This window comes from Drosophila takahashii, chromosome X, assembly GCF_030179915.1.
Source record: "Drosophila takahashii strain IR98-3 E-12201 chromosome X, DtakHiC1v2, whole genome shotgun sequence".
In the NCBI taxonomy this organism is placed as follows: domain Eukaryota; kingdom Metazoa; phylum Arthropoda; class Insecta; order Diptera; family Drosophilidae; genus Drosophila; species Drosophila takahashii.
The window spans coordinates 8,878,329-8,904,973 of NC_091683.1; the positions used below are offsets into that span (position 1 = coordinate 8,878,329).

Consider the following 26,645-nt stretch of genomic DNA (forward strand, 5'->3'; position numbering starts at 1 on the left):
TTTTTTTTTCTGTCTTTTTTTCCTGTATAGTTTCAGGCGAAGGCCAGGCGTCTGTAAGCTGTTTACAAGCTTATGGCAGCCACAAAAGACAACTGGTTTACAGTGTCAGCCTCTGGTTCCTAATTATGTGGGCCACAAGAAAAAGGAGGGGGGAGGGTTGGATCTGGGAAAACTGAGTGGCCAAGAAGTGAGGAAAAGGCGGAGGAAGAGGAGGCATAGGGAAAAATCCAATTTGAGCCACTTGCCTGCTACTTTCTAGTCCTACGCTGCAACATCATCCACGGAGCAACCTTGAATGCAACTGCAACTGCAACTACAACATGCATGTGTGTGTGTGTGTGTGTGTGTGCGGGCTTTTCCTCGCTTTTCCCGGCTTAGCTGTGTGCGTGCGCTGTAAGTGTATCTCAAAGGACCTGCCATGCCTATGGCAGCAGCAGCAGCAACAACAAATTGCTTTGGTATTTGGTATTCCTTTCTGCCTTTTTGGCACACAGCACGTATCCGAAAAGTGCAAATAATAAAATAAATATATAATACACACACATGTGCATATGAGTTATGCATGTGTGTGTGTGTTTTCCTTTTTTCCCTATTTTTTTTTGTATTTTTCTCTGTAGTGTTTTCTTGTTTTTTTTTCCGAACAACCGCAGCATGGCGTGACACCAACACCGGTCGATATGCCGCATTCCTCTCCGGCGGAACGACTCGCTCTCCATTTTCTCTCCCTCTCTCTCTTTTTCGGCTCTTTTTCCCCGGTGACCCCAGAGCGGGAAAGAGGGAGAGAGGGAGAGGGAGAACCGTGACCCACTGACGCGTTGACCGGCCTACGGATACGATTATATGGATATATATGGTTATGGTTATGGATTCCGGGGGCCTTTCGAGTCTCGCAATTTTTGGGCAAAGTGCATGGGGCCTTCGCTAATCGATTAGGTGAAGGATGGATGGTTGGCTCTTTGAAAACAGGAAGCAGGCAACAGGAAGCCCGGAAACAGGATACGGGATACCGAAGAACGGATATAGGCCTGCCACATTTCATGTTTCATGCCGACAATGGGTTAAAGTCTAACCAAATTGCTTCAACAGCCAGCTTTTAAATGCAAATAAAATTTTATTTTAATCTTAACCCCAAGATCTTTAATCCAAAATAAATGAACACACACTGACCAAGCTGACTGACGATTTAAGCTGCGACTTAAACGGATTCAATTCAATTAATAAATGTGACAATCAATTTTAAGCTTTACCCCCATCTCATGGGATTCCGATTCCCATTCCGATTCCGTAAATCCCAGCCCACACAAGCTTATGCAATTGCCTATTTTCTATTTTCCATGTCCCCATATCAGCGAACAGATCGGGTGACACGTGGCATGTCATATTGGAATTACATTTCTCACACGAATCCAAAGTCAAAGTCCCTCCTGGGGATTCCCCCATCCCCATATCCCCATCCCATTCCCAAATCTTGGCTGCATTATATTCCCATCAGGGCCAGGGGGGCGGAGTTGAGTTGAGTCGATTCAACAAGGTTAGACCCAAACCCAGGGGCAAGGCAAGGATTCAACCCATAACCACTACCCACTGCCCCATCAGCGATTTTTATACATCCACAGTGTGTGTCGTTCAAACCACCGAAAAAATTTAAAATATTTTAAAATTATACTGTTACATTTAAAAACGCTAGCATTAAAAAGAACAAATAATGCTTAAGCTGATTATAAATTTCTAGATTAGCTTCTTCTCATTATCAGAATCACGAGAATTCTTGGCAAAATATTTTTAAAAATGCATTTACTATATCTTCCCATCATCTATTTAAAAAAATTAACTTTAGCTCTTAGCAGCGGGATTCAGTTTACTGTAAATATGATCTAAGAATTTAAATTGAGACCTAAAAGGTAAAGTTTATAATAACTGCACAAATTTGCTAAAGGTTAAAATTATTTAGGAGTCATTAATAATAAAAAATGCAGAGTTCGTTTTAGCCTATCAGAAAAATTAAATTTTGTTTTTTTTTAACTATAAAATATATATATAATTTTTGTTTTAATATACTGAAGCACCATACCTTAGTTCAACATTTTAAATAATCTTTAAAATATTTTATAGAAATAATGCAAATGTTTTCTTAAATTTTGATTGAAGGTTTATAGAAGTTCCACTGTAGCTCCTTTCAGGTTTTGTTGTGGTAAAGCGGTCTTATCGATACAAGCTCAACCTACCGCACTCACACTGCCGCTAAAAAAAAAAACAGGACCAGTGGCGTGACTGGATAATTACTTACTAAACACAATTTTTTCCTGTTGCTGTTGCCGTTTGTGCCACCGAATCGAATGCAATTCACACGACATTAAAGTCCGGCACGCGGAGTTATTGAACCAATTTTTTTTTGGATTTTTGTGTATTTAATTCGGTTTATGATTCTGCCAGCCGGAATTTCTGTGGGCTTTTCCCGCTATTTGTGCTCTGTTCCGCCTGCGAGAGTGTGAGTGAGTTTTCCCCATTGAAAAGGCAGCCAGAAAATTAGAGCGTTGACACACACACATATATATATATTATATATATAGTATAGTATGTAGGAGCCGAACAAACAGTCGCACCATCGCAATCGCCCAAAAACACACATGGGAAATGGGAAATGCTTTGGCACAGATGTTGGCCTGCCTTTTGTTTATAACGGTATCCTCCTCTGCAGGGCCTCTGTGTCGGTGTGTCTGTGTGTGTTGGCCAAGTGGAATGGAGAAAACTAACCCAAATCTGCCTACAATGCAGATATGCCTTAGAAGTATCCAATACATATGTAGATATATCTAAATATATTAAAAGCACATTCACTGGCTTAAAAAGATGATTAAATAAATTATTATTTAATGTATCAATTTAATGAAAATACATATTTTTTAACCACACACTTATAGTCACTTAAAAAAAATATAAAAAGGCAAATTCACTTGAGTATCAACAATAAATTCGAAATTGATTGACGAACGAGGGTCTCGAAAAGCACTTAAAAATTTAGAAATGCACTAAATTTTGCTTCTTTCTATCTCAAAATAAATGTAGGTACGTATATAGTAAATAATTTTGTAAATTTGTTTATACAAAAGCCAAGATAAGCTATTGACTAGAAATTATTTCATATTCATCTTACACGCACAATCACTTGGTTTTTAGTAAGTTAAGACTCCGGAAATGCACTTTAAAATTTCCAAATAAAAAATAGAAGTGCTGATTTGGCCGGAAGTTGGCTCCACGTTCCACGTTGCGTATGCGTTATGTGTGCATCAACAATATGGCTGCCGTATGTAACGGCAATGTTTACACACGCCAGCACATGTAACGGTACTGCTAACGGCGAGCGCAACAAAATAGTTGATTCGACCTTCTCCCCGCCCACTCCGCCCCCGTCCCCTCCCACCGCTCCCTCCGCCTCCTTTTCCTTTGACAGCCAAGATTTATAAGCATATTTATGTGCACAGCACATATTTTTGTATTTTTTGGCACTAGACAAACAAACTAAAAAAAAAATACAGATGTAAGCAAAACAACAGAAATTTTCGCACAGTTGTTTTCTTTTTTTTTTGCTTTTTGTTTTGTTTCCTCTTGAGCTTTACAATTATTTATAAATTGTTATTAAATAATCTCGCCCAAAAAGTCGCCGCCAACGGAACGCGCGCGACGCGAACCGAAGCGTCTGACACGCGAAACACGTAACACCGCAATGAAGACCAGAACTTCCACCGCTCATTCGCTCAGTTGTTCATTCGTTCACTCGCTCACTCGCTCACTTGCTCACTTGCTCACTATCTCAATCGCCGAGCAGCATACACGACTTTTTTCGGCCTCGCTGCCGAAATCGGAAAATGCAAACTGGCAAAACAGGCGAAACAACCAGCCGACAACCAGAAATGGCAAAACAGTGCGAAAACCCAAAGCAAAACTTTTGTGCCAGATCTGAATAGCTTGGCTATTTTCTAGGACATGTGATCATAAAAGGATTCGATCTCAAAAGTATTTAAAATGGAATTTTAAAAAAATATTCCTATTGTAGTCAAAACATCTGAAGATCTTATATAAATAAAAAATATTGGAAAATTTTAAAATATAACTTAAAAGCTATTATGTTTATAGACAAAAGTAATATAAATCTTAGGTAGTCCTCTACTCAAAAAAAGTCTAGGATCATATAAGAAAATGAAGGGAAATTTTTTGAATAAAATAATGATATTTTGTTAATTGGGTTTTAATTTAAAATATTTACAGAAATTTTATATAAAAGTTAACAATTATTTTAAAATAGAAACGTAATAAAATAAATAAATATTTTTTATCAATTGGCTAGCGAGTTTTGGACAGCAAAAGCTGGCAGCTCAGATGGCAGAGGAAAATCGGCGAAAGAGACGGAGAGCAAGCTGATTCGTAGGCGAAAGAGGGAGACGACAATTTCGGGGTGGTGGGCGGCTAGGTGGGTGGCGAAGGACGATGGGCGGAGGGCGGGCGACAGTTACGACAAATGCACGTGTTATTTGCAAACCGAAGGAAACAGCAGAGAAACAACAAAACGAAAATAAAATATGAGCGGACTGAATGGTCGAATTATGAATACCCTACAAGAGATATATAATTTATATGGTTTATATAAGAATAGATTTGTATTTAAAAATATAATAACATTTTTTTAATTCGGTTTGTAGCTGAGATTAAAGCAAGAGCATTTCTATAAGTATCTTTTTACTGAAAGGCCATGTTTCTATTAATTATTAGAGCGATTCCGCGCTGTGTTTAAATTTTTAAAGACTTTTTGGGAAAGAGAAAGGGCAGAAGAAAGCGGCAGAGAAAGAGAGAGGGACAGAGAGAGAGAGAGTGAGAGAGCCAGCGCGCGCAATTTTTGAGCATCTGAGCTTTTTTCGGCTGCTCTCTGTTTTTGTGGTGAATTTTGGCCTAAACGCACGTGTCCCAGTTCAAAAAGCCGCCATCTCCGCCCGTCTGCCCCTCTCTTTCTTTCATTGTATCCTTGTCTCGCTTTCTCTGTATTCTCCCTATCTCTTCGGTACCCCCCTCCCCGAAGTATTCTTCTTTTGCGGTTGCAAATTGGCCCGGCATGTTTCTTTATTCTCCATGTGGGAGTGTAAAAGAGCCAGTGTGTGTGTGTGTGTGAGTGTCTGTTTTTAAGTGTGTGTTGGCTGTATGTGTGTGTGTGTAGTAGTACTACAGATGGATGGAAGTGCGTGTTTTTTACGAGATTGCCTTTTCGGCTTATGCTCTGGGGCCTACATGGCCTTTCCCTCTTTCCTTCTGGTAAAATGGCTAAAATGGGTAAAAATGCATGTATGTACTCTCGTTTATATGCTGCACACACGTGCATGTGTGTGTACGTGTATGTGGTTGTGACTGGCACATAAATACCCTATAAGTACTCATCTTTAAAGTTACTCTGCACCACACAGACTCCAGACTCCAGGAACTCCCTAGCTGCCCTCTTAAGTAGGCAATATAAATTCACTTTGAGTGCAACCAAAATCGTGGCCTGAATTATACATAGAAATTGTAGAATGTCGAACAGCCTAAATAAATGTTAACATTTTATGCTTTGTTATAAGTTTTTTAAAGTTATTTATATTAAAGTTTCTGAATTAAAAAAAATGATTCCCCCCTTTAAATGTAAATATTCCAACATATTTCTGTTTGGTTCCTACAATGTTGTACTTACTTTAAATAATTATAAAAGAAAATCCCATACGACTTTAAGTTAAGCACTCTCTTTAAAGCACCCTTTTAATATCTTGATCGGAATCAACGACCATGTACTAATGCATTGGCCTGGGAAGCGGGCTGGAACGAATCCAAATATTGCACAAATGGCGCCCGGATAATAATGAATAATGGATAAGTGCAAAGAAGTCATTTGCCAAAGGCCATAGAAAACACCCCAGCTCTTCCACATATATATTTATATTTATATTTAGAGACAACTGCGTTGGAATATTAAAGAATATTACTTGGCGCTCGATGTGTGGGCTAAAACTTAATTCGCTGGGCCCGTGGCAATTAAAAGTCACTTACTTACGGTAATTGATTGCCTTTTGGATTTCGCTCTGCACATAAATATAAGATGGGGCCGAGGGAAATGCCTCAATTTCGATCCGATTGCCGGAACTGTGGACTGCAGACTGCAGGCTGTGCCAAATCAAACACAATGGGGCCCCAGTGCCGGGGGTACAAACATTCGGAAATGCACCTGTGTGCCGGCAGGAGGGCGGAAAGGGGGAAGGGAGGTGGTTCATACGTGGCTGGTCGATTAATGACTTGGCCTTCATGAAAAATTAACCATTTTAATTTGAGGCCAACGCAAAAGCATGTTATTTGCTAATTTTCCCATCAAGTTCGAGGCTATCAAAGTGCTTGCATAATGATTACGTACGTGGGCTTGACATTCTGAATTCATCCTAAAATCTAGAGTCATTAGAAAAAAAAGATATCTAGGAGATCTATTGACAAATAATAGATTTAGTTTAATATGTCTGACAGATAAGCGAATATAAAATATACAAAAATAAAACTAGCAAACTTAGAAACAATTAGTATAAATTGGTAAATTCTTAAAACAAATAAATATAATTTATTTAATTTTGTTATATTTTAAATGTCTGTAGTGAAATCTATAAAATTGTTATTTAAATGAATATGTATTGAAATGAATACAAAATGCATCTTTTCACACTGCACGTGGGCGCCATCTGTGGGCATGCACTTTCAGCTGACCACTGGGCTAGCATGGCGTATACTTGATTTCCCTGAGATTTTTTACACGCCTCCTACACGTTCTCTACATGCAACTTTCGAAGCATACTTTTCAGGGTTAAGTGCACTTCCCCGAATTGTTTCGAACTTTTGCAAAAACTTTCTTGAATGCATTCTTGTTTTATTTAATTGTATGAGTCATCCAAACTATTGTGCCAAGAAAATCTCTGTTTTTTGTCATATATAAGCTTGGGAAAAGCGGCTTTGCAAGCTTTTCGCGAGAGGGAGAGGCGGAGAGTTCGCAAAGAGAAAGGCTGTCTGATTTAATGCCGCGGAACGCAGTTTAAATGATGCAAGCCCAAGGAAAATGCAAATAAACCGGGTTCCGTATAATTACAGACTTTTGCCGACACCCTTAAATAACAAGCGCCGCAGAAGGCATTCAAATATTTACCCACATGGAAAATAATTGGAATTCATTAAATGTACTCTTTTTACTTCGAAGTTTTAAAGATGAAAATATCCTCAGCTACAACGAATTTCAATTGTCAAAGACATTAAAGAAATAAGTGCACCAGATCGCAGAAATAATAAATAAATTTGCCCTTTATCGATGAACGAAGGATGTAAAATTCGAGTCTGGGGCCATGATTTTACATTTAAGAGCTCATAAAATCAACACACAAACATGGTTTATTTTAATAGAGTGACACTCTTATCCCACTTTTTACTGCCTTTCCACGCTACTGAGTTTCTGATAAATTGTTGTGTGTAAAAGGGAGAATATATTTCAGGATGTTTAAGAAGATAAAATGGGTTTACAGTTAAAATTTCAAACAGGTATTCATGTTTCTACTGATTTTGGTTTTCTTCCACAATTGATATCAGAATTTATACAAGGATTCTGAGAAAAAAGGTCATTAAATTTGAAAAATTATGTTTTCAAACATATTTAAACAAAAATTAAAGAAAAACCGATTCTTGCTTGGTGAATTATTTAAAAACATGTACAAATACAATTATTAAGCTTTTGTATACCTTTTTATATACGATTCTTAAATGGTTTATAAATGATAGAATACTACTATATATATATTCCATTTGGTTCTTTGTATCGGTGGCGCAATTTTAGTTGCATACTTTTTGAATACCCACTTTTCTTTCATTTTTAACCCCAGTGATTGGGGGATTTATGTATTAATGCTTTGTTTAAGTGACCTATTAGTTTATATAGATAGGATGATTAGTACTCACATGATGCGGTGGTAGGCATCGAGCTGGTTGTGCGCACAGGTCACGGACTGCTCGGACTCGGTAGAATCATCGCGCAGCGTGGCAACGCCGAGCGGCAGAATCGGGATGATCGCAGCTGTGGCAGCTGCGGCCGTTGCCGGCGGCCCCGCCAATGTCGTCGTTTGTCCCGCTCCCGCTCCTGTTCCCCCAACCGCTGTCCCGCTTCCGCTCCCGGATACCGCCGCTGCCGCTGTCGACGCTCTGCCCGCCCCGACTGCGCTGCCAGGGAAGGTCTGCTGCGTGGACGATGATGATGTCGTACTATCGAGCTCCTGTGCAAGATGAGTTCCCGAAAGAGAGTAAATTTAGTTTATAGTTCATCACAAAAGAGGTGGACAAAAGCGGTTTATCTTTAGCTTTTCGATCAGTGAAATATACAAAATAATAACATTTATTTTTTAAATATTTGGAAATATACTTTGAAATTACTTTATTAAAGTTACATTTTACTTGCAAAAAATATAAAAACTCATTAAAAACAAACATAACAATATTGTCTACTAAAAATAATTGTTTTAAACATTTTATAAAATAATCTAAACAAGAAATAATTATCTTAGATATCATAATACAAATAATATAAGGAACATAACTATGATTTAATTTGTATTTAGCATTAAAAATTATAGAAATACAAAATAGATCATTATTAAGAAACAAATAATATTGTCTACCAAATCCATTTATTAAATTGTTTCTAACAATATTCTTAACAAGCAATAATAATACTAAATAATTCTATTAAGTGTACACAGGTTTTAAATGTTTCAGTTTAAGCAATTTGAATAGCTTAAATAATTTTAAATATTTTAAGGAAATTAGTGGAAGAAAAAATCAAGTTAGTATTCCGATTGGAGACTAAACCAACTCTTTTGTCCACCTTCTAAAAAAGAAAGGTGCAAATGGGTTGGATTGCTGGGGTTATTGGGTTATTGGTGGGTAGGTGGTTAGTGATACAAAAAACCTTGATCTCGCCGGCTTCCGGCTGAGAGAATCGCTTCCGCTCGTAGAGGATCTCCCGCTCGATGGAGCGACTGCGGAAGGCGGGGGGCAGCGATCGATCGGGGGGCGGTGTCTGTAACTTTGGAGTCACTGGGGTGTTGCTGCTGCCGCTGCCCGTTGACTGTTGTTGCTGCTGCTGCTGTTGGTGTTGCAGGTGCTGCTGCTGCAGATGCAAGTGCTGTCGCTGCTGCTGCTGCTGCAGATGATGAGAAGAGGAGGAGGCGGCGGCGGCGGCGGCTGCGGCGGACGAGGTGGGCGGACTCTTCTCGCTGGACTGCTGCTGGTGTTGCTGTTGCTGCTGCTCGCGGTGCTGCTGCTGTTGCTCGCGCTGCTGCTGCTGCTGGTGGTGCTGCTGCTCGCGGTGCTGCTGCAGTTGCTGCTGCTGCTGGCGCTGCTGCTGCTGCTCGTCCCGCTTCTGCTGGCGGCGTATCTCAAAGTCCAGCAGACGGGCCTCGCGTTGCTCCTTGTCGCGCTGTTTGCATGCAATTGTCGCAAAGTGCATTCTTACTATCAGGTTTAATGGGTTATCGCATGGCCATCGTTATTATTTGTTCGCTGTTGCATTTTCAATTACTGCTGCATTTTAATTTGTTTACTTATGCTTTCTCTATTTTTGTATAATTTTTTTCATAATTTTTTCTTATATATTTTTTTTGTAGGAATTATTTTTATTTTTGGAATTTTTTTTGTAGTCAATTTGAATTGCACGCGCGGTAGACACACATACACAACACACGCACACACCGAATTGGCCGCGACAGAAAGAGATAGGGAGAAGGCAGACAGAGAGAGAGAGGCACACACACCCACACACTCACCTTGTAGTTGATGGCGTCCTGCTCTTCCTTTTTGGCCTCTCGCTCGTTTCGCTGTCGATCGCGCTGCTTCTCTTCGTCGGTCTGCGAGTTCTTGCTGTCTATATAATTGCAAGTAAAAATTAATGAAAATAAATTACACAAAATGGCAATTAAAAAATAATAAAATACAATTAAAAAGGGCAAAGAAAAACCATCGAAAAATAAAAAAGAAACCAGCAGAAAAGAACCATTTAAAAAATTATTAAGAATAAAATTATAAATAATAATAATTAATTATTTAAAATTTAAAAGATGGGTTATTGGAAAACCAAAGAAAATAGAAAGTACAACAAACATAAGACAAGAAAAAAATATTGAAAAAAGTAGAAAGAGAGAGAGAGAAAGGGGGGAGAGAGAGAGGTCATGTTGAAACCGTTTCAATCGATTCTCATTATGGTATTTCAATTTGCAATAATTTTACTGTCATCCGCTACTCAGGCTCTAAACATGCAGGGTGAAAAATGCTAAATGGTTTGATTAGAAAAAAAAAAAACAACTTGCAGCATGCATACAATCTACGGCTCTCACTCGAATACGCACACCCACACCCACATATGAATGCATGTTTCGTATATATACAATTCAGAATTCAAGGCCACGCCCCCCTACTTACGCTGCTCCCCATCACGCCCACCACGCACTGCCATCAAATAGCGACTCAGCCGGGGCGGCGTCATACTAATTCGCACCTTTCGACAGGTGACAGGTGAAAAAGCCCACACACACGGACACGGAATCAACAGTCGTCAGTTGCGGGCGAAGAACCAGGCGACACTGACACTGAACACCAAAATGCGGCCCGCTAAAAACATAAAACTAAACACTGAACCCAAAACACTAAACACACTCAAAGTTGACCGCGGCCCAATTAGTGTCATCTTCTCAGGCGGATTAAAGCTCAGCTGCGAGCTCTGAGCAGCATTGCATTCGCGGCATTTAGGCAGATATGCATTCTGCGGCAGTGTGACCAGGTCGCGGGCGGTTCTTTCACAAACACTGGGCACACTCCTTGCTTTTAAAGCTACTCTACTCAACTATCCGTGTTAATTCGCGTGTTCATCTTAAATGCAAGACGTTAATTTAAATTGAGCTCAGGTTTCAGGTCTCTTAATTATTTTACTTATTTATTTAGCTGGTTGTGTGAGTGTGGGGGTATATTTGTTTTGTGAACATTCCCACTTTGAAGAGCGGTCTCTACTCGACTAACAGTCAACATTTGGTTCGCTGCCAGTCGTTTGTGCCATTCTCGCGCATTTATGTTTCCCATGAATATTTGAGCTTTGAGCTTTGGCCTTGGCTTCAACCGATTGAGGGCCTCACCGTTGCGTTTCGCTTCGGAACCGCCTGGCAACCCACCACAAGAGCACAAGAGTTCACCAAGTTCAGTGTGTGCGTCACAGGCGGTGGGTAAACATTTCACTTGGCCACTGTGTGTGGTGTGGTGGATTGGGATTGATCATAGGAATATTATAATTTCGGTGGCAAAGGGAGTTTGAGGGTTCCTTTTTGGAAGCATTCAGTGTTGATGGGTTATTATATTTAAAGGGTTTTTGAGGAAATGATGAAAACATGCACTTTTGTAGTGTGGCCAGAGGCGACAAATGCTTTTAACGGGGCGTTGGTTACACTAATTTGTTTTCTTATGCTTTTACCACTTATAAAATTGTTTAACTATTTCACTACATTTCTAGTTTCCTTTTTGGCTACCCTAAAAGCGTGTGCAAATACTCAAACCGTCGCTACTTATTCTAGTTACTTTATATTCTCATTATGTGTTTAACCTTTTCCAAAGCTTCAAGCATGCGTCTTGCCAACCGGCTGCAATTATCTCGTTCCAACCCTTTGGGTGACTACAAAGTGGTCCCGAGTGCTGCACACAAGTCACAAGTTTACACCTGCCGCATCCTTTGACCCCGTTCCATTCATAAACAACTTTTGTACACACGCACACAATCATATCAGGGTCATCATTATGTTATCATCATCATCATCATCGCCATTTTATCATCATCAACAAAGCGCTACGAAAAATGCGAAAACAAAATCCAAACCTAAAAAATGAAGACAACTAAGGGGAAACAAGGAACGTGGAACGAAACGTAACGAACTACACGTAACGTAACGGAACAACTAACGAAACGGAACGGCGGAATAACGGAACTCGCTATGTAGGGGGGGGTTTCATTTCTGGTTTTTTCTTCGGTCTAAGGGGGGTTTCTAATGGGGATGTGGTTTGTGGTTCAAAGGAATACGGTTGATATTCCATTTGGCCAACACTACGAGACCAGAGAGAGACAAAGACAGAGAGAGAGAGAGAGAGACAGACGGAGTGTGTGAGACAGTGAGAAAGAAATTCTTCCTTACCTCAATGTGTTGTTTTTATTTTTCTGATGTTGTTGTACTTGTGGTGATGATGTTTTTGTTGTTGTTGTGTCGATTTTGATTTTGATTATATTTTAGTAACGATTTTTGTCGAATTTTTGCAATTGTTAACACGCGATCGCGATCGCGACGCGAACCGGAACGATTGGAATGGAATTAGTACCGTTACGTGGGTGCGGTGTGTCTGAGTGTGTCTTTTGAGAAAGAGATAGACATATAGGCAGATAGAGAGAGAGAGAGAGCGTGAGAGAGAGAGAGAGAAGAGACTGAGAGGGAGAGAGATAGGTAGCGATCGCACACGAAGAATCTCTCAATCTCCGATTTAGTTTCAGTTTACGATTTAATTCTATATATTCTTGATTTTGTTTTCTCTTTTTAGTTTTTATTTCGTATTTGTTAGGCTTGATTCCTTAGTTTTATTATTCCTTTTTTTTTTGGTTGTGTGTTGAACATAGAAGACAATACAATCAAAGAAGAGCAAAGAAAAGAAGGACAAAAAACAAATCTTCAATTATTTTGTACTTAATTCGGAACTAAATCTTAAGTTTATTCCTATTGCCTGGGGAGGGCCAATCTCCTGGTTAAATTCTATTGGCCGGACCCAAGCAAATATCTATTTAAATGGACTATCAGCGAAAACCAAGGCAACTCAGGGATCGTAATCCTCTAATCTATCCTTTAAGCCGGATTACCTCTCTCTTTGGCTCTGGTTTTCTGGGCCTTGACTACAGTTACGCTATATATTATTCAAATATATATGGTATGTGGCAAAATATATAACTATTTATATACCTAAGTAACAACGAAAGGGTATGGAAATCATCGACTATATATAGATATATATTGAGAGATATACTCTATGTGGCTTTCACAACTAAGAGGAGTCACTTAACAAACGTACCACATACAGACATATACATACGTACAGACAAGTTACATATATATGTTAAATGTTAAATGTTAAATACAGATAGATATACAGAGAGAGAGGACTCACAGGATGGCCTAGTCATACAAAAAAAGAAGTGGAACCAAAGAACAAACGATAATCGCACTCCCTATTGACTATACACGGGCTATATTATTGATCACTTTCGGTTATATCGATCAATCAGATTACATAGACATCGAGGGACGAACAACACAAACGAAGTGGGATCAGTATCGGTTTTTTTTCTTTTCGTTTTTGTTTTTTTTTGGGTCTGGGATCATTACGATTGGTAATAGTAACAGTGGGTGGGTCCAAGGTGCTGCCACGCATGCGCAAACCGAAAGACTCACTTGAGGAACCGCCGCCAGCGCCCGGTGGCGGGTAGGAGAACCAAAATTGATGGGCCAGTTTGGAGTGCGGCCCGACCAAGGGGCTGCCTGAAAGAAGATATCATATGGGTTAGTTTGGGTTCCATTTTCGAGGGCCTAGTGAGCGGAGGATCGCAAGGAGTGGGAAGTTGTATGAAGAAAATGTATTTAAAGATGGTTTAAAATGTCCTACTGCCAGGTATTCATTTTTATATCCTAAGATATTGTATTTCAAACGAAAGAAAATATTTATTTTACTTTTAAATCATATTTAAACGAAGTCTCAATGAAATTAGCCTGCTGGAAATCTTCTCAAAAACTATCATCAGAATCCTTTTTATTTTTATATTTATTTATTTATCATACAAATTATATTAATATTTTTTACACACACTTTTCATAATTAAAGATTTTAGGAAAGATTAGGAAAGCCAAATAATTTGAATTCTTTTTGGTAAAATATAAAATTGCTAAACTTTTAACTTTTATAGGATGTGATATTTAATGGCATCACTTCTTTAAACCCCATGATCCTCCGCTGCCGAACCACTGGGAATTCGTATCCGAATCCTCCGTGGACTACTCACCGATAAACAAGTCCTGTTGCTTGCGCCTGTGTGCGTGCGCCTGTGGAAGGACCTCAGTGGCTTTTCAGTTTTTTTCAGACCAGTTTCACTGTCTTCCAGTCTTCGACCAGGCACGTGCGATAGGTAAAGTGGGGCTAGGTCCGACTGGGGATGGTTCCTATGTTATACATATATATATAATATATATATATATGGAATAGCCAGTTAGCTAAGTAGCCAGATAGCCGGATAACCAGATGAGCCGGAAAGAGAGGCGCCGAGGGCGTGTCAGTGGTTCATTTCGGCGACTGGGGAATTTGCTAAGCAACACGGCGCTGCTGCTGGTCACCCTCTGGGCCAATGGTTAACTAATGGGAGCCGAAAAATAATAAAACGAGAACACAAACAAATTAGACTCGTACGCAAATTGGGGCCATCAACTTACTGACTTATCGTCAACCATGTGGCAAGTAATCAACCCGTCCTGCACACACACAAAAGCATACAGTGGAAAAAAATGTAGGCATCTATGTATAAAATACTTGAATAAATAATACTTATACATCAAGAATATTTAAGGAAATAAATTAAAAAATAGTTATTTCTTTTATTATAAAAAAATATAACTAAGTTTGCATTTCGTAAAAAACAAAGAAAATAAAATTGCATAACAAATAATATAAAAGCTACATTTATTTCAAAATACATTTTCAAAAGATACATTTTAAAAATAAATATTAAAGTTTAATTATCTCAGATTTTTCCATGAAGTCAGAAGCTTTTGGTAGGCTTTTCTTCAAGTGTAAGGACTAGGCATTAGCAACCGCAAAATGCCGAATGGCTGTGGCAAGCATATCTGGTTAACCATGGCAAATCAAATCGAATGGCATTACATCAGCGAGAGCCACTCGAGGGTTAAGTGGCTGCATGGGTTAATGGGGGTAGAAGAGGGCTCGCAGCAGCTTTTATGCCATCTGTATAGGCTTAGGCACCAGTATGTGAAAATGGGTCAAAAACGTGACTCTTCAGCGATAAGAAAGCGGTGGGTGATGGGTGGTGGCTGGAGGTTCGCAGGGCGTGGGAAAAGTGGGAAACAAAAAACGGCAAACGGAAAAGGCGGCTTAAAAAAGGGGCGTACAAATACGCTGAAAGGGGGCGGGGCCTAACCTTCCCAGCATAAATAAATACAACCAAATGACACGGTTTTCAATTGGCCCTCTTTTGTTGCTGTCACTTAATTTGTTTAAATCAAATATAATGGCTTTACAGTTGAATTCAAAGTAATTATTTAGCTTAATAATTTATATTAATACATCAAATAACATTAAGGTTTTTTTTTTATTTCTATTTTAATTTTANANTGNCACCTNCACAAAACAAAAATCATTCTCTCCTGAAATTAAATCTGAATTTATCTTTGCATAGAAATTTAAAATAATTTTGAAAAAAAATATTTTGTTATTATAATTAATTTAAGTAAACAACAAAAATGTTTTTTATTTGCTTTTAGGTATTCTTTTCAGCTGTGGTTTATTAAGGTTCTTCAATGAGTTTTAATTATATTATTTTAAAAGTACTTGGTTTATACAAGGTTTTCTTTGATTTAATGGATTTTCTTAAACATGTGTGGTTTCACTCTACATATTTGGGTCACTTTATCAGCAAAAGTTTTTCCTTTGCCATCAACTTCTCAACTTTGCCATTTTGAGCATCCTTTTCGAGCAGAGAGTTTTTAATGCGTTTATTTTGTATATTATAATTTTAATTACGCCTTGTTTTGTTTTTAATTGAATTAATTTGGTAAGAGTGCTTTTGTGTTAGCTAGTACAACAACCATTATGAAATTTTATTGCTTGCCACCTACACCTAGACACACACACACTCACTTACACTCAGAAAAAAAACAGGAACAACAACAACAACTGGGCCTAGGGCAAAACCAAAAACACACCCATAAAAAGAGCGAGTGAGAGCGGGAGACAGAGATAGGGAGACAGAGAGAGATGGGATATTTTGGGGGCCTGTTGCGACCCATAAGGGAAAACAACCGTTAATTAATGCTATTGTGAATTTTCAAGCACTTTATTACTCTTCTTTTTTTTCCCGCACAAAAAAAAACAACTAGGAGCACAAACACACTGGCAAAAAAAAGCGAAGGGGCGCAGTGAGAGAGAGCGAGAAATAGAGTGAGAAATTCGCAATTTGGCACACTGCGATTTACCGTTGTACCACTCACTGCTTGCTCTTTACTTCCTGTCCTGTGCCAAAATCAGGACACGTTACTAATGCGTAAAACGCTAAAAAAAAATCAACAAAAGACAAGAGTAAGTAGTAAAAAAACGTAGAAAAACAACAAGAGCCAAAGAGGGAAAATGCAGGAAAAGCGTAAAAAACGAACTAGGACTCAACTCGACGGAGGCGACGACTGCGACTGTGGCTGCTGCTTGCGAGTATGCGACTGCTTGCTGCTGCTGCTGCTGCTGCGACTCCTTTGCTGCCGCTGCTGCTGCTGTTGCGTCGGGTCCTCCGTTCGCCTCTCACCAAACGCGAGTGCGTGCGAAGATGCCGACGAAAGAGGCGCAAGGACGAGGAGGAAGCTGTGGCGGAGGTGCAGGCGGAGCAGAGCGGGCCACATGATTAAAAAGCTAACGGAAGCCGTCGCAGGACCTCTGCGGAGAGAGCGCATGCCGCCGCCAGAGAGAGCGAGAGCGAAAGTTTCCATCGCTGGGGAGAGGGAGAGAGCTTCAGCAAGCAGTGCTGGCCATTAAAAGGAAAGGATACAGCTGTTTTTATAGCTTACAAATTAAAAAAAATTCTTATAAAATCTAAAATATACAGTCGATTTATTAAATATTTAACCAATTGGCATTTAAACCTGGACAATTTATTTTTTTGCCATTTTTCGAAAAAAATCATGAGGTACCCCCTTATAAAAAAATTTAAAACTGACGAAAATTTTATTTATTCAAGATCACCCGGAAAGTGTCATAGATTTATTTCTTATTTAGTTATCTGTTCAAAACAGCATTTATTTTTCGTGTAGGACCATTTTTGGCCAAGTTACAGCAAAAAAACGAAAAGAAAAAATTCCATTTTTTTTACCAAAAACACAGATTTCAATTTTTCACAAAAAATAATTCGTTTTTTTACCATAACAATGGAAGTATTGAACCAAATATAGATTGTCATACCTTTCTAAACTCGTCGTTAAATTTCCAATCGATTGGCATTTAAACCTGGACAATTTATTTTTTTGCCATTTTTCGAAAAAAATCATGAGGTACCCCCTTATAAAAAAATTGAAAATTGACGAAAATTTTATTTTTTCAAGATCACCCGGAAAGTGTCATAGATTTATTTCTTATTTAGTTATCTGTTCAAAACAGCATTTATTTTTCGTGTAGGACCATTTTTGGCCAAGTTACAGCAAAAAAACGAAAAGAAAAAATTCCATTTTTTTTACCAAAAACACAGATTTCAATTTTTCACAAAAAATAATTCGTTTTTTTACCATAACAATGGAAGTATTGAACCAAATATAGATTGTCATACCTTTCTGAACTCGTCGTTAAATTTCCAATCGATTGGCATTTAAACCTGGACAATTTATTTTTTTGCCATTTTTCGAAAAAAATCATGAGGCACCCCCTTATAAAAAAATTTAAAATTGACGAAAATTTTATTTTTTCAAGATCACCCGGAAAGTGTCATAGATTTATTTCTTATTTAGTTATCTGTTCAAAACAGCATTTATTTTTCGTGTAGGATCATTTTTGGCCAAGTTACAGCAAAAAAACGAAAAGAAAAAATTCCATTTTTTTTAATAAAAACCCAGATTTTAATTTTTCACAAAAAATAATCCGTTTTTTTACCATAACAATGGAAGTATTGATCCAAATATAGATTGTCATACCTTTCTGAACTCGTCGTTAAATTTCCAATCGATTGGCATTTAAACCTGGACAATTTATTTTTTTTGCCATTTTTCGAAAAAAATCATGAGGTACCCCCTTATAAAAAAATTGAAAATTGACGAAAATTTTATTTTTTCAAGATCACCCGGAAAGTGTCATAGATTTATTTCTTATTTAGTTATCTGTTCAAAACAGCATTTATTTTTCGTGAAGGACCATTTTTGGCCAAGTTACAGCAAAAAAACGAAAAGAAAAAATTCCATTTTTTTTACTAAAAACCCAGATTTCAATTTTTCACAAAAAATAATTCGTTTTTTTTACCATAACAATGGAAGTATTGATCCAAATATAGATTGTCATACCTTTCTGAACTCGTCGTTAAATTTCCAATCGATTGGCATTTAAACCTGGACAATTTATTTTTTTTGCCATTTTTCGAAAAAAATCATGAGGTACCCCCTTATAAAAAAATTGAAAATTGACGAAAATTTTATTTTTTCAAGATCACCCGGAAAGTGTCATAGATTTATTTCTTATTTAGTTATCTGTTCAAAACAGCATTTATTTTTCGTGTAGGACCATGTTTGGCCAAGTTACAGCAAAAAAACGAAAAGAAAAAATTCCATTTTTTTTACTAAAAACCCAGATTTTAATTCGTTTTTTTACCATAACAATGGAAGTATTGATCCAAATATAGATTGTCATACCTTTCTGAACTCGTCGTTAAATTTCCAATCGATTGGCATTTAAACCTGGACAATTTATTTTTTTCCCATTTTTCGAAAAAAATCATGAGGTACCCCCTTATAAAAAAATTGAAACTTGACGAAAATTTTATTTTTTCAAGATCACCCGGAAAGTGTCATGGATTTATTTCTTATTTAGTTATCTGTTCAAAACAGTATTTATTTTTCGTGTAGGACCATTTTTGGCCAAGTTACAGCAAAAAAACGAAAAGAAAAAATTCCATTTTTTTTTACCAAAAACCTAGATTACAATTTTTCACAAAAAAATAATTCGTTTTTTTACCATAACAATGGAAGTATTGATCCAAATATGGATTGTCATACCTTTCTGAGCTCGTTGTTAAATTTCCAATCGATTGGCATTTAAACCTGGACATTTTATTTTTTTGCCATTTTTCGTAAAAAATCATGATGTACCCCCTTATAAAAAAATTTAAAATTGACGAAAATTTTTTTTTTTCAAGATCACCCGGAAAGTGTCATGGATTTATTTATTATTTAGTTATCTGTTCAAAACAGTTTTTATTTTTCGTGTAGGACCATTTTTGGCCAAGTTACAGAAAAAAAAACGAAAAGAAAAAATTCCATTTTTACCAAAAACCCAAATTTCAATTTTTCGATAGACATTTATACCAAGAATTAAATTTGTTTTACATTTTCGCAAAAAAAAGTTTTTTGACAACACTGATTTCCGTTTAAATACATTTTTGAACAAAAAGCTTGTGGAAGCTCTAACATAAGAAAGCTTTTGGGATGCTAGAACAAAAATTACATGATCAGTAATGCAAAAAACTATAAAATATACATTTTCGAAATACTCCCTATTCTTTTCTCGATTGCAGGTACCTACGAAATATATATTTTTTATTGTGTTCGGAAACATAAACAAATTATCAAAATAACGTCTTTAAAAAAAACTATATTAATTAAAAAATAGATACAACAATCCAAGCAAAAAATAGTTCTTAAATACAAGGGTATATTACCTTCTGCATTTTTATGTTTATTTGTTTATGTTTGATTTCACTTTTATCTGGACCTTCATATCTCCTTATAAGTGTGTGTTATTTTAGGGGGCACGTTGGCTAGACTAAAAGTCAGATAATGGCCTTATCAGCGGAGATAAGCCCCGAAAACGTTGGCCATAAATTTCTAATTTGAGCAAAATGCCGAATTATAAAGTCCGAAAATGGAATGCTGAACTGTGTCATTCAAAAACTCTAATTTCACCTTTCGGACGAACAACACGAGCTATTCGATAGTCAGTATTTGCAAACGTTTTTTTTTTTCGCACACGCACTCGTCGAATCATGCGATAAGGTTAAATATAGTACAAACATGTGTGCACGTACTTATATAAATAAATTGAGACAGGCAGAGAAAATGTATGGTTATTTTATGGGGATCTTGGCTATCACTGAACCTATATTTAATTAATTTACTGAAGGAAGGATTCACGGATATGTGAAAAATATATTATTATTTTTTTTTGTTTTAAAGCTGCCATACATTTTTAAGAATTTTTTTCAGTGTATGCAACTCTTAGCATGCATATAAACGAACTCTCTGAAAAGGCGAGCGAATGCAATTAATGCCTCCCCCTCCTACACCCTTTTGTTCATCAGCTTTCGTTTTTCACTCTCATTGGATTAATTCCAACGGTTTGTTGAACTTTGCTTGTAAGACAGGCAATAGAAAAATCACCCGACAATTCCCGAATTTTCCAAATCAAAAACTGAGATCTGAAGCCGCTCTTATCGCACCTTTTTTTTCGTTCGACGCCTCTCGTAGGTGACCTTGGAAATTTTGATAAACATAAAGACTCAGCGAAACGAAACTGAAAACAAAAACAGAACCAAACAAAGTCTGAGTTTGGAATCAAAAAACAGACAGCATATGGTATGTGTATATGGGGAGTGCTTCTGTATTTGTGTAGAACTCGTTTTTTAAATGCGTCGTGCGTTTATTGGCGCTTCTCTTATACAAATATATCAAAAAATTCATAAATTCATAAACGGTATAAACTGTAGTCTTTAGCTCTAAATACAAATTAAATACGTACAAAATGCTTAGAATAATTATAGCGCAAAAAACAGCAAAATATTAGTGGAACATGTGCTTAGGTTAGGTTAAATAATAACAACACAGAAAAAAATTAGGCTGCATTTGGACCTGATATTATCAATAACTTAAGACCTTCGGATCTTGACGATAATTTCTTATATCATATTAATTTCGACATGAAAAGTATTGATTGGTATTAAAATATCAAATCCATTTTAAAACGAAATAGCAAAAGCACAGAAAAAATTAAGGTGTGTTTGACTGGGTTTTCACATACTTAAAATTCAGATAATTTAGTTAAGAAATCTGATATTTTAAGCTAGGTTATAGTATTTTATGCATATCTTGAAAAACCAGATCCATTTCGATATAATATAATAGCAGCACAGAAAAAAAAGGATGGATTGTTGGGATCTGAATTTGAAATGGAAAATATCATTTATCTCTTAAAATCAAAACTTTGTTCTGCGCTTCTTGTGATTGTTTTTCCTTTTTTTTAAATTGGCTTTCCAAGTGCGTCCTCTAGTGAAGTGGTTGATTACAGGTGATGGCTGATTGGTTTTGGGTTGAATGGGTCACCTCCAAAGTTTCGGGGGACTACGTTACTCCCTGTCGGCGGTGTTCGGTGACTCCCTGCCGGAGGCCTTACACTGCAAACAATAGCGATAGGATACCGGCTCCGGGGGTTTGTTAACCCCTATGTTGACCTGGGTGGCCGCTGCCGCCGCTCCGCCCACGGAATCGAAAGGATTGGGCTTGCTGTCCACCGGGCTGATGGGGAAGTGCTGCCAGTGGGGGCAGGGCATCTGCTTGGGCGGATGGATGGGGAATGGCATTTTCAGGCTCCTTTTTCCTTCACTGCTTGGTTATAGCCTGTATATCTAGTCTCGATCCGCTGTATCTCTGTCTCTGTGTATCTGTATCTCAATCCGAACCCGAATCTGTATCTGCAACTGCAACTGCAACTTATTTTGGAGTGCCTGCCGCTCTGCTCGGAGTCTCGATGCGAACTGTGCGGATTGCTAGAAGCGACGCGGCAACGTCAACGACCAAAACAAAAAACAAAAACAAGCCAAGCACAAAGAGTAGAACCTTCTCAGAGAACTGAGGCGACCATCAGATACCCTGCACTGTAGAAAGTATATCAATTTCATATGCACATATTTTTTTAAACTTTTTTAAATACCTGTAAATTTATAAATAGTGGGTATTCATTATTTTATTTTTTATAATAAACAAAACTAAATAAATACAGTTTTAGGAATTCCTCAAATTTTTTGTAATTCAAATTTTAACCATTTTAACTCATTTATATTTTTTTAAAGAGTTTATATTATAATAATTTAATATGTCACGCTACAAATATTAAACGAAAGGGCAACCTTAAGCACAAGTCCAAATAAATATTATGCCAACGCATTTTATTTTTAGAATAGTACATTTTAAATTGTTTGTACTTTTTGGGTGGGTAAATATTGGTTGACAAACCTTTTTCCGACCACTTGTGTGACTTTTTTAAAACCTAGGGTATGACAACAACTCGGAGGTACAACAACAGTGGCGTCCACATCCACGGCATTGCCATGCAGCACACGCACACACTGAAAGCTGGTCTGGCGGGCTCGTCTAGTCAACAAAGAGTAGAGAGCACAGAGATAGGGCGCGAATGAGAGGGAAAACGACCGGTATGGCACACCTAGAGAAATCGGTATGAGTTCAGTTTTTCTTACATGCCTTATAAACGATTTAATTAAAAGATTGCACTGTTCTCCATTAGTCTGTTTTAAAAGTATTCAGGCTTTCCAAAGTTACACTTCTTAAGTTCATAACTTGACCAATCATATTCCGATTTCAATGCGGAATTTTTTTAAAAGTTTTTGATTTAATTGTTAAACAATCTGCTTTTAAATAATATTGTTTATTATCCGATCTAAATATTTCCAAAACATTATCCATTTTCGTTAAGTGCACTCCCCGTTTGGCTGCTCTCTGTAATATTTTGGGTGGTGGGCGGTGGGTGGGTGATTGGTGGGTGGCGAATGCAGTCGTCGGTTGGCACTCCTCCACTTTATGGTTATGCTTTGTTCGCATTCTCCTTACCATCGCTTCCCAGTTTCATTCCCCTTCCAAGAGATTTTATGCTGGCAAAAGTCGGACTTTGTACGCCAATCGTTGTTAACCCATTGAGCAGGAATAAATATTCTTTAACATTAAGAAATCAAGTCCCTAAAAATAAATAAAAAGATATATAAAATAATTGTATCTTGCAATATAAAATAATCAATAATTTAATTACTTTAAAGAGAAGTATGATGTGGTATTTTCTATAAAGAGAGTATCTTGAAAAAATAATTTTATTTCAATCGGAATTTTAAATTTTTAAATTGTAAATAGTTTTTTCTTTTAACCATCAGTCTTCAAGGGGTTAATCAATCGGGCTAGAAGGGTGTATCTGTCGCGACGCACTCCCTTTCCGGGTTCTCGAATCGCCGGCGAATGTTGTTAACCTCACATTGTGCTTTGTGCTCGCCTTTTGTGCAAGTTTCTTCATTAAGTATACGCACATTCGGTTTAAGTGGGTTGCTCATTAATTGAGCTCGACAACTGCTTGTGAAGTGGCTTGTGTGGCAGATACATAAATATATATCTGAAAGTGGGATCAACGGCGGATGGGGGTACTTGTTTACAGCCAGACAAACTATCAATGAGCCATCAATGCGCTGCGAGATAAAAATATTTACAGAGAGAAAGGAAAAGGCTGAGTAAACAGGGAATTTCCAAGATTGTATATTGATTCTAAACAAAACACACTGTTTTAAGTTAATTATTAGATCTTTATTAAACTTATGATTAGGCAAAATACAATTTTCATCTTCCGCAGCTCAGGGACTGCAGTCGACGAACGTATTATGTCTGATGCATTTACAAACTGCCATTCAAATCTATGCATGGGGCATTGCCATCGGATGATATATCATTTACATATATATCTCGCTATTGGCCTCAATTCTAATTTGATCTAAACAAAAAAAGTTGGCTCTAAGGACTAAATTTACGCTTAGTTAGATTCGATTTTAATTTACTTTAGCCCTCGGCTTGTTTTACATTCATTAGCTGGTGATTTTTAGGGTTTCTCATTTATCGATTTAATTAAGTTTGATATTATTTTAATTTCTTAAAATTTTTCATTAAAATTTTTCGGTTTTACATTAGGGTCTTAGCTTAGGTTTTATGTTATTTTTACTTTTGTTAAATCACTTTACACAGCCCAAGCTGCGTAGGTTACAAAAAAAAAACAATTAAATAACTTCTATATTTCATTTATCATGCGATGCTTGTGGCTTAGTCTATGGATTACAGTTATAAATAGAATTATAAATATGATTATTATGGGTATTGTTATTATTATAATTATTATTAATATTATAAAAAACCTTTACAGTTGTTAAAAATTAAATTACCATTCGCTCGGCTCGTGCCATCGTAAAATTAATTTATTTTAACAATTGCCTACGTTTTATTTGATTTAATTAAATACAAATATATATTTATTTAGGTATATTTTTATATATATTTCATTTGCTTTCGTTTCGCTTGATGTTCTGGATTTAAGGTAATTCGCGTTACATTTGTTTCGTCACATAAAGTAAGCTAGACTCTATATTAGATTTATATTTAAATATTTAGGCTACAAGGTAAACAATAATGTGTAAGAATATACTTGTATAAATATCAATTCGATTTTCTTCTGCCTTCATTTTGCGAGGAAAGTCAATAGAAATTATATACAAAACAAAGTGGTCAAAGATTCGAATTGGAAATCAGAAATCAGCAGATCTATCAGTAGACCTATCGATCCATGAATCCACACCGAGATATAGTGGCAGATGCAGATCGAGAATTGCGTATAGAATGCTTCTGTAGAGATAGTTACGTAGCTGAGAGAGTTAGTGAGAAAGAGCCTTGTGTGAGCGCAAGGTAAATCATAATAAGAACACCTGAGTTTTACATTTACACATACATATATCCGTATATCATATCATAATTAATATCAAGAGTGTTTGCCTACGCCTACGTCATTCGCTTTTAAATGGAAATTGAGGTCTCCTTTTTACCAGCCTTCCACCTCAGTCAACTATTTGGATTATAATATACCTTATACCTCATAAGGTAAATAAAAAAGAGAGAGAGAGACTCGGAGAAACTTGTGCAAACAGTTAAGGACTAAACTACGATATATCCGTTTAAGTTTAAGTTCCTATATATGTGCAAGCTTTATAAATATGTTACATTGAAAGTATCTCGTATGTACTTGGTTTTTTTTGTAAACATACAATATCTTTCGTACGCAGTTGTCATCGTATCATCATATCATCACGTAAACTAACTAAAAACTTAGGACAAAGAAAAAAAAAATAGAGTTGCGATCGCGTACACATATATCTATGCAATTTTCGAGAACTAATTAAGGTGCAGTGCTAGGGACAGGCCGAACAGCCAGCGGCGCAGCAGGGCGCCCGTTTACGAGGCATTCGAGGCCGGCAGCGTGACGGGCGCCTGTCTGTAGTACGCATTCGCCCCCTTGATCGGCAGCGGATGGGCCTCCGTGTTGAACACCCACTCGTCCAGCGGCAGCACCGAGTCGTCTGAGAACAGCAAGTACAGGTACTGCAATTGAAATAGGGTTAGTCTCAGGATTAATCTCAGTTTTTAAGTGACCAGTTCACCTTGAGTGTTTCGGCCAGAAAGAAGCTCTGCTGGACATCGTCCTTCTGCGGCTCCTGCTGGTAGACATTGCGCAGGCCGCAATAACCGTGCGCCGTGCGGCAGTGCTTTTCCAGGGCGAGGACCGCCTCCCAGCCCCAGTCGCGGTACTTCTGGTCGTGCGTGAGGCGCCACAGCACAAAGTAGCTCTCGAAAGTCTCCGGCCGGAGGATATAGTACTTCTCCTGCGATCTCAGAGCTCGCGCCTCCACGGCTTCACTGAATCTGCATAGATGAGGGATATTAGTATACCATTCTGCATTTTTGGGTAGCAGTTAATTTACCTAAAGGCCTCGGGGCCCAGCTGAGTGGGTGCTCGAATGTAGCTCTCGTGGCAGGTGTTCGTAATGCCCTTGCCCACCTCCATGTACTTGTCTGTATAATCATTCTGACGCGTGGCAGCTCCCAAAGCAAAGAGGCCACCTAAAAGTAGAGAAGATTCGTTAATATATAGTTATAGTTTCCAGTAGGCAAGCATACATACCCGAGAAGCAGGCCAAATGGTCCATCTTGTGCTCCAGCCGATCGAACTTGAGGTCGGAGACATAGGTCAGGCCGCCGGGACTGGTGCGCACCATCTTGTCCAGAATGGCCAGCATCGCCTCGTCGAACATCTCGCGGGCCTCCTCGTCCGTTTGCCCGGATTGCAGCCAGGCCTTCAGCAAGTACTCGTAGTAGCTATCGCCCAGGGCGCCCAAGGACATGTGGACTGTGGGGAAAAGGGAAATTTAGTATTATCGTCTCTTAAATTAAAGTAATAAGTAAGACCAATCTAGATATCTAACAAGAGAAAAAGTTCTTCGACTATCAGATAGCCGTTATGCAAGAATTAAATCAACTGCTTGCACTGCTTGCATTTCATTAACCTTAAGCTTGCATTTATTTTACTCATAACTTTTTAATAAATGATCCGATTATTAAATTTTCTTCTACATTTTGAAAGGTATTAAAAAACACAACAAAATGGAATTAACAGCTTTAAAAAATCTGTTAAGATTCTGTAAAAATGATTAT

General features: G+C 37.6%; 2 protein-coding genes and 2 long non-coding RNA genes across 8 annotated transcripts in view; 1 reads left to right on the forward strand and 3 right to left on the reverse strand.

Annotated features, from left to right (window-relative positions):
* LOC138913831 (uncharacterized) overlaps window positions 1-26,645 on the forward strand; it is a 62,828-nt gene that overhangs the window by 14,750 nt on the left and 21,433 nt on the right. The gene's annotated exons all lie outside the window — the stretch shown is intronic.
* LOC108068031 (uncharacterized) lies at window positions 9,667-14,174 on the reverse strand. The gene is made up of 4 exons (XR_006412613.2): window positions 14,165-14,174; window positions 13,560-13,646; window positions 12,261-12,703; window positions 9,667-9,955 (listed from the first exon to the last, which is right to left on the reverse strand). It is a non-coding gene; the product is annotated as an uncharacterized lncRNA (long non-coding RNA).
* On the reverse strand, window positions 20,701-21,866 carry LOC108068033 (uncharacterized). Its single transcript, XM_017157385.3, has one exon. The coding sequence runs from the start codon at window positions 21,701-21,703 to the stop codon at window positions 21,470-21,472; it is 234 nt and encodes a 77-aa protein (XP_017012874.2). The 5' UTR covers window positions 21,704-21,866; the 3' UTR covers window positions 20,701-21,469.
* Window positions 23,681-26,645, reverse strand: part of alpha-Man-Ia (alpha-Mannosidase class I a) — a 53,257-nt gene continuing 50,292 nt past the window's right edge. For all 5 annotated transcript variants that reach the window (XM_070218792.1, XM_070218791.1, XM_017157374.3 and 2 more), the window contains exons 4-7: window positions 26,116-26,340; window positions 25,916-26,054; window positions 25,595-25,856; window positions 23,681-25,535 (exon numbers count right to left, since the gene is read on the reverse strand). In XM_070218792.1, the coding sequence (XP_070074893.1) occupies window positions 25,389-25,535; window positions 25,595-25,856; window positions 25,916-26,054; window positions 26,116-26,340 (773 nt within the window). In that variant the 3' untranslated portion in view covers window positions 23,681-25,388. The remainder of the gene's footprint in view (window positions 25,536-25,594; window positions 25,857-25,915; window positions 26,055-26,115; window positions 26,341-26,645) is intronic.